The 9,031-nt window shown below is 37.8% G+C and overlaps 1 protein-coding gene across 1 annotated transcript in view; it reads left to right on the top strand.

Moving 5' to 3' along the window:
* The window catches only part of ADGRG2 (adhesion G protein-coupled receptor G2), a 123,371-nt gene that overhangs the window by 81,588 nt on the left and 32,752 nt on the right, over positions 1-9,031 (top strand). Inside the window, exons 5-9 of the mRNA XM_077769296.1 lie at positions 821-859; positions 976-999; positions 2,341-2,379; positions 4,271-4,312; positions 7,211-7,264. Of these exons, the coding sequence (XP_077625422.1) occupies positions 821-859; positions 976-999; positions 2,341-2,379; positions 4,271-4,312; positions 7,211-7,264 (198 nt within the window). The remainder of the gene's footprint in view (positions 1-820; positions 860-975; positions 1,000-2,340; positions 2,380-4,270; positions 4,313-7,210; positions 7,265-9,031) is intronic.

Here is a 9,031-nt window from a genome sequence, read left to right as displayed (position 1 = left end):
CCCCATGGGATATTTATGACTTGATTGATTGTCCTAGTAGCAGCCATATTTTAAAATAACTTACCGGGACATTTCATTAGGTAGTGAGTGAGAGTGATGTTGTTTTATTTTATTTTATTTTATTTTTTTTAGTCCTCAGTTCACCACGGGAAGAGTTGCCAGGCATCATTATAACAGGATGGAACCAATGTGCTGATGTGTTTCATAATTGTAGTTCAACAAAATTAAAAAAAAAAAATTTGTCTTTATTTTGAGAGGAAGATAGAATGCGAGTGGGGGAGGGGCAGAGAGAGAGGGAGACACAGAATCTGAGGCAGGCTCCAGGCTCTGAGCTGTCAGCACAGAGCCCACCGTGGGGCTCGAACCCATGCAGTGTGAGATCATGACCTGAGCTGAAGTCACGCTTAACCAACTGAGCCACCCAGGAACCCCTGTAGTTTGACAAATATTTAAAGTAGAGAATATTTTCTAGAATTCTCTGGCTGGAAAGATTTGAAAGTAGTATATCACATATTTTGCTATGGTTTCTAAACTTATTTCCATAATATTCGATAGGTAGGAGCAAGCTTTGAGGCATGAGTGTCAAGTTCTTTATCTGTAAAAGGAGACAGCTGTACTCATTTCATTTCTTGGGTTCTTTCTCTGCCATCTCTGTATATTCTCTGAGTGATTATGGGGCTTGCAGACTCACATTGATCTGCTAGCATGTTGTCTACTTCTTTGTATAATTCCATCTCAAAAGTTTTAACTCCTTTAAAATTCAATAAATAATTGTTTAAAAGTATTAACTAGAAAATTTTTGTTATTTTTCCTCTTACAGCTGAATCATCTCTTGTTGGTTTTGTCCCCTACTCCAATGGTACTACTACAGGCAAGATTTTGAAAAAATTCAAACCAAGATTTCGCCCAATTTGTTAAGTTTTTGATTTAATTAAGCCTTTTTACTGTTTTTTTTTTTCCCTCTTGGGGCCAAAGAGGTTGAAACTACAAGCCTAAATGGTAAGGATTTTTCTGAAGCAGTGAAATTTGATAATAGCTAATATGAATAAAAGTATAATGAGTGCTGTTGCAAGTTTTCATATTCAAATAAACAACAACAACAAAAAACCCCCAATCAAACAAACCCCCAAAACTATCAACCCTGGAGAGCAACTTAAACNTGTTCTGTAAAGGAAAAGAACTGGTAATACATTTGGAGTACCCTGTGTCCCTTGCTCTCCAGCGCAGTGCCAGCATGTTTTACGTGGCAGATTGTGTAAATGTGCAAGCACATCCAGCGACTTCAATACGCTTCAGCCCTTTTCCAGATGGTTTCATCAATTTTAAATAGTATGACNNNAAAAACATTCCTGGCCTCTTCATCATGCTAGAGAACTGGGCTGTGTTCGAGGGAGGTGGGCAGGAGGGCACATTCTGTGCGCCCTGCTCTGTGGGTGGTAGATGGCCTCCATCTTTGTGCAGTCAAAACCCTACACTTTTCACAGTCCCTTACTCAGTTAAAATAAAACTCTCACCATGTGGTTAGTGGTTAAGGAGCTAAACAATCATAGATGAAACTCACACTGGTCGAAATGGATTTAAATTCAAACTTGGCCCAATGGGAAGGGCTAGATATTATCGTTTTTATGTTTAATCACTTTTTACAGTGAAAGAACACCTTCAAAATACGTTTGGCAGTAGTATTTGAATCCATTGTATGTGGGTTTTTAAGTGTGATCATGTAATACATGCCTTTTCACCCCTAAAGTTTCATCCAGAATAGTACATTATAGAATTTTTATTTAAAGAAATACCAATTAGAATAGATTTTTAACTGGATTTTAAGTGAAACAAGATCAAAATAAGACTTTTCTAAAAAGTACTTAAATGTAATGTTCAAGAATTTTAATTTTAAACTAGAATCACTTAATGATTGCTTTGTAAGAGTGTACCATTAAGCATCCACAGGGCTACATCATAAAGTTGGTATTAACTGGAAACATCATATCCCTTAGGGTCTTTAATTATAATGGAGTAAAAAAAGGACAAAATATTAAACATAAATGAGATTGTTTCCATCTAAGAATTAGAGGAGTGTTGCTATATTTTAGACACATCACCTGTGTTCAAGAAATGCATTTTAAATGGATGAATGCTTGCTCAGGAATGGTGCCTGGGGGTTGGAGAATGGATAGTGTGGTGGGATGAGCAGCAAATGCGTTTGGTACTGTCTGTTGGCTTTTGCAAAACTCTAACTGCTCTAGGATTTGGGAAAAGTGAAATGCTTAAGGAACCTAGAAAATGCATGTATTTGTTAATCCATGTCAATAATTAGGCTTCATTTCTATTTCATTATTTCAGATGCTACTTCGAGTGTATTATCCACTTTAAACAAAACAGGTAATATCAAGTTCTTTCTAAATATAATAGCTTGTCTTCTCTGCCTTCTTGAGTCACTACTTGTATTACTTTGACATTGAACAGTGATTCTGGTGTTCTCACATTCCTGAACTTCCAAACTGTTATGGCCATAGCACTCCATTTTTAATAACCTTAAAAATTATTATAGTAANAGCACTCCATTTAAAATAACCTTAAAACTTATTATAGTAATATATCTTAGCTCATAACAAATGGAGAATATAGAAAAATGCAGAGAAAAATAGAAATCATCTCTAATATTACTTTCTTAAGACTATTACTGTTAATAATTTGGCATATTTCCATTCAGAATCATATATACACATAAATGTGTGTGTATATATATATATATATCTTTTACAAATAGTCATAGTTTATATGGATTTTTATGTCTTGCCCTTTTGACTGCATATTGAATTCTAAGTATTTTCCATTGTCCCTTACTATTGATCATATTCCATTGTGTACCATATGTTGAACATTAATAAAGCCGTGTCTACTCTTTTATTAGAAATTGTTGCAATGAACATCCTTGTGCCAACATCTTGGATTCATTTCTGATTTCTGTAGGATGCATTCCAAGGGTTGGACTTAATGGGTTAGCATGAAGAATCTTTTAAGGTCCTTGATCTACCTGTTGCCCAATTACCCTCTTGAGAGGTTGTATCCAGCAACATGGCTGCCCGTAGTGAACGAGAGTGTCTGTGTCCCTGTACCTTTGCTCAGAGCTGAAACTATGCCTTCAGTTCCTTAGGTTCTGTTTTACGTTCTTGATTGTCAGTGAGGTTGAACATTTTTCCCCAAAAGCACTTTCTTTACTAGAACCGGAAGTTCATTTCACAGATGTATTTTGCTTGCTCTGGGAAGGAAAGTATCAGGGCAAACAAAAGAAGATATTTAAAAGATTCTTAATGAGAAGGCAAAACACCGTCAGCCTCTATAATTACTACCAACCATTGCCCGTGGGTCAGTCACGCAGTGAAACGGAAACTCATCAATAACATGTAACACAAATGAGGTTTCTGAAACTGTTGGTGTAATGTCATCATTCTTAAGTGCTTCTCCAAGACCTGAGCTTTGTGTTTTCCTCAGAATTTGCCACTCACCCTAGGAGACAGACCTTCTTTGCAAATCCATGCCCCACCACAGCCTCTTCTAATTGGCCATCCTTACAGCAAGGATTTCTGAACCTGGTTCTCCATTATCTGGAAAATGAACCATGGACTCTGTCCCCAAAGTGTGTTGAGAAGATATTTCTAAGGTTTGCTTCTTCAGAGTGTGTTAATATCTGTCTGGTTTGAACAGTTCTTTTCCGGTTCTGCTGTGAGCCTATTGTACCACTGTAGTTGGATAGTTTCAACCTCTTTGAGAATATTATCTATCATTAAAATGGCAATAACATATTAGCTCCTAAAGAAAATAGCAGGACACTCCCTTGATTGTAAAGCATACACTATTTTAGATCTTGTGTTTCCATTAATTTTTACTCTGAGTCACTGGCTCATTACAACCTGTCAGTTGAAGGTCCTGAGAGTGACTTACTTAAGTCTACGTATCTGAAGGGTAAGTCCGCATTGATTTGTCTAGCAGCAGTACATGGAAATGCAGAATTACACAAGCAGTGGGGTGTGCAATGGGTATGAAATAACTGGGTAAATATGGGAATACAAATCCCAGACCCACCCTATTCCAGTGCTATATGATCTGTGTATGTGATTCCCATTTATTCTGCTCCTCGGATGACCGATAGTGTCTTAAAGGTGTCAACAGTATGATTTTCTTAGCACTTCACTAAAATGATACTCATGGCAAATTGTTTTTTAAAAGCAAGCAACAATTCTGCTCTAATATTTAAATTGCTTCTTTGCAGAAAAAACTAAAATCACTATAGTAAAAACCTTCAATGCATCAGGTATGACTTACTATCAATATCAAGACTTTCTTTTTTATAACTAAAGTAAAATTAAACAAATGGCTGGTATTTATGTTTTCCTTCTCTTTTTCTTTCCTACCTTTAAAAAAAATGCAACCTGGGGGTGCCAGGGTGGCTCAGTCGGTTAAGCGTCTGACTTCGGCTCAGGTCTTGATATCACGGTTCGTGGGTTCGAACCCCACATCAGGCTCAGTGCTGACAGCTAGCTCGGAGCCTGGAGCCTGTTTCAGATTCTGTATCTCCATCTCTCTCTGACCCTTCCCTGCTCACGCTGTCTCTCTCTCTCACTCTCTCTCTCTCTCATAAATAAATAAAACATTTAAACAATGCAATCTATTCTTAATGAATAGATGTTTATGCACTGGGTACCTGAAGTTGTACTAAGTGTTTGGGGTTATATAATCATGATCAGATACAAAGCCCACCCTTAGAAATCTGCTAGTTCGGGAGAGACAAGGCAAACAAACAGATAACTAACGTGAACATGTATGCAGATAAAAGCAAATGATTACACAAGTGTCTCTGACATGGTTAAGAAGCATGGGACATAAAAGAGCTGGTTCTAGTTAGTGGTCATCAATAGGATATAATTTGTGAGAGAAAGATTCTTAGAAGACTAAACCTCATTCTCTTTTGAAATCAAAAAAGGGATATACGTTTAAGTAGTGCAAGGGTAGGGATACATGATCTACTTAACAAAGTCTTCTGTTGATTTAAAGCAGGGGTTGGCAAACTATGGCCTATGGGGCAAATATAGCCTACTATCTATTTTTGTAAATAAAGTTTTATTGGAACACTGCCATGCCCATTTGTTGACATGTTATCTATGGTGAATTTTCAGTACAATGAACAGGAGACTCGAGTAGTTGTGACAGGGACTACATGGCCCACAAAGCCAAAAATACTTACTATTTGACCATTTACAAAGTTTTCTCATTCATGACTTAAAAGATGAGCAGTGGCTATGTACTTTGGGGAAAATACAGATGACAGCCCTAGCAATGAGAAAGAAAATTCTCAAGATTAATGAGCAGCCAAAGACACACATCACTGGGAACAAAGTTGCCACTAAAATTTAGAGAAAGATGAGAGATGGTAGAATGTAACATTTAGTGAAGAAAAGACCAACAGTTGTAGAGAACATTTAAAGCATTACTACCCACCATCTAAAGCAGGTGTACTTAACTGGAAATCTTTATCTTTTGGTGTGGGTCACAGAGCTGTGAAAGAATAGAAAATCCTACATGTCAGATAGCTTTTGACACCTAAATTCAGTTTGCTCACAGAATCACAATTCTTAGTTGAAGCATGACACCTGTTCACCAAGCGTCAACTAAATCGTCCTGGCAGAAACCATTTCCATGCACTAACACAAGTTATAATTTTAGTCTGTGTCCAAACTAGTTCTCTAAAGAAAGAATTAAGCATTCATAAAGTACAATGGAAATAAAATAGCAGTCAGGCCTTGCATACATAATTCTGACCAAACCAGACCTAACAAGGACAGCAAAATATTCCTTAACAACGGTTCCCTCATGGCACTTTGCTCAATACATTATGGGCATTTGCCTCTCACATTTGCTATGGTTTTCTTATACTTCGCCAAAAGGATGAAATTAATGAAGGCAAGATTTTTAGGGGAGTAAACCTTGAGCTCTATTCAAATCAAGGAAGATGTATGTCTCTTTTCACCAAAGAAGAAAGTGCTTTTTAGGTGAATATGTATGAAATTTTTTGTTCTGACGTGACTTATTTTGTCTCCCATTCACCTCTGTCTCCTTTGTATGCCTGTGTAGTTTGTTGACCTGGCTGTCCCTCCATTTTGCCCTTGCTATGACTTTTTTCTTTTTAATGTTTATTTATTTTTGAGACAGAGCGGGGGAGGGGTAGAGAGAGAGGGAGACAGAATCCAAAGCAGGCTCCAGGCTCTGAGCTGTCAGCACAGAGCCCGACACAGGGCTCGAACCCACGAACCATGAGATCCTGACCTGAGCCGAAGTTGGACACTTAACCAACTGAGCCACCCAGGCACCCCTATAACGTTTTATTTACTGGCCAGTATCACTTCCTAGATTGTACGCTCATTGAGGGCAGGGTCTGTATCTGCAACATTCCAAAGCCTGTAGAATATGGTAGTTGTTCAGCAAATAGTTGTTGAATTTTGCAGTTTTTGCCTATGTGCAATCATATCATGACATTGATGTTATTTCTTATATACATTTGCATAAGGAAATATTAGAGCGTTCATGGACTCCCCTGCCCAGGAAAGGAAAGAGGATCTATGAGTATGGGCTATTCCATTTAAATCTCTATATTAGATTTGCATTCACATTATTNTGCAAACATATGATATTTGTCCTTCTCTGCCTGACTTATTTCGCTCAGCATAACACCCTCAAGGTCCATCCATGTTGCTACACATGGCCAGATTTCATTCTTTCTCATTGCCATGTAGTATTCCATCGTATAGATAAACCACATCTTCTTGATCCATTCATCTGTTGATGGACACTTAGGCTCTTTCCATGTTTTAGCTATTGTGGAGAGTGCTGCTATGAACATTGGGGTTACACTATTCTTTTTATACTGGACAGGGGAGGGATTAATTGGGATGGGACAAAAATATTTTTAGGGAGGAGTAGAGGATCAGACACTGACATACTAAAAGAATAGTAAAGCAGGACGTTCTATAGCTTGCTAACTAAGAAATGAAAACTCATTTCTTTAGCCTTTGTGGAATTCATCCAGCCAATTACAGCCAACTTATAATATTTTTGGTCCATGTTTGATACCTACATTTGTGAATTCTCTTGACAATGTAGTATAAAAGTGTAGGTGATGACATGTTTAACCAGTTGGGTCATGTTTTCTTCGCAGGAGTCAAACCCCAGAGAAATATCTGCAATTTGTCATCTATTTGCAATGACTCAGGTTAGTGCTTGTGTACATTACATGTTACCAGATGAATGAGCCCCATGGGGAGAAAAGGTTTGTTTGTCTCCTGTTGAGTATGTGATGTGTACGTCTCTGATCTGTCTCTTTTTATACTGCCTGGCTACTAAGAAGTCCCAAATGAAAACAAAAGCAAATTTTACATCTGTCTGAAATTATCTTCCCATTGCTTAGTGACATGATGGATTAACTTCCTTAATATGAGAACATGGAGCTCCACACCAAATATTTTTCACCAGAGCTTTAAATCCATAACTAATACTCTTAGGGTTGATTTATGAAAATATTAAGTAGTGAACTTAATTATTGAAAGCCACTTCTGGTATATAAATCCCTCAAGCTTTTCCACAGAACCTTAAATATTATAGCTTAGAAACAGGATGTCGCCTTTTGCTAAAAATAAAACAAACTGCTCTGCTAGCATGTTGAAAACCTCACGTACACCTAGTTTAATTGGATGCTAGTTCCAGTAGTGCCCATAGTGTATTTTGCCATCTTTAACCCAGACTGTCCGCTATTTTTAAAAATTAAGATGGAATCTCTTGAGAACATGCTATTTTTTGAAATGGGAATATTTTCCCTTCTGCCATGGGCCAGAAGGAATGAAACAACCATTTTTCTCACATTGGTTTGGCTCTCTGGGCTCCCTTCCTTATTAAAACCAATGAAATCAGATGTGAAAAACATAAAAACACGGTGTGGCAGGTGAGAACTGGATGATGAGAAGAGAGACGAGGAAGGTAACAAAGTGGTTTGTAATACTAAAGTCCTAAAAAAACAATTCCTATGGGAATGTTTTCCTTTTATTCTGTTCCTTTTGTTCTGTTGAATAATCTGTTTGAAAAACATAGGAAACAATTTCAGGTAACATGACTTAAGGTTGGATAGTATTGGAAAACAAGGAAAGCTTGTATTCAAAGAATGGTCTACAAACATTTTCTATTTCTGTGAACGTGAGATTTACTCATATGAGCTTTCTGCTGGAGTATGCGCCAGGTACAATACAGTAGGAAAATATTATCTGGCTTTGATTAAGGGGAAAAAACTTGTTAGATTCATCTCCCTTTCATATATTGGGTAACTCTCTCTCTCTCTCCTTCTNTCTCCATAATTTCATTATTTTTATGCTTCATCTGTGTTTTGGACTGGTGACTAATGTCTAGTTTAGTGTTGTGTCTACATAATGTTTGATAACTTTGAAAATTGAACAGTTAGTCAAAAAAAAACCTGGTCATCTTGTATAACAGATGCCAGGAAGCTAGTTGCAGTAATGTTTTCCTCAATTAAGCAACTGAATTGACCATTTGTTTTAGTGTCTGGTGAAAACAGCCTCATCAGGGAACCGACTTTTTTGGCACCAGAAATTGCGTGATATTCTGCCAGAAACTAGAATCCTTCACTTNACAGAATCTGAAGGAGGCTCCAGGCTCTCAGCTGTCAGCACAGAGCCTAGTGTGGGGCTCGAACCCACAAACTATAAGATCATGACCTGAGCCGAAGTAGGATGCTTAACAGACTGAGCCGCCCAGGGGCCCCCTTTGTCAGCCATTTTAAGTGGAAGCAGACCAACTTGGCTATGGGAATCAGTTGTAGTTCAGGTTGCTATAAAAGATGAGTTGAGAAAGGATTCAACCTTCTAGCTCAGGAATCGACAAACCACTGACCATAGTCTAAATGAAGCCTGCCACCTGTTTTTGTAAATAAAGTTTTAGGGGTGCCTGGGTGGCTCAGTCGGTTAAGCGTCCG

This window comes from Crocuta crocuta, unplaced genomic scaffold (genome assembly GCF_008692635.1).
Source record: "Crocuta crocuta isolate KB4526 unplaced genomic scaffold, BGI_CrCroc_1.0 scaffold312, whole genome shotgun sequence".
NCBI lineage: Eukaryota > Metazoa > Chordata > Mammalia > Carnivora > Hyaenidae > Crocuta > Crocuta crocuta.
Note: the sequence above shows the minus strand (reverse complement) of the source record. Positions and strands in the feature narration are given on the sequence as shown.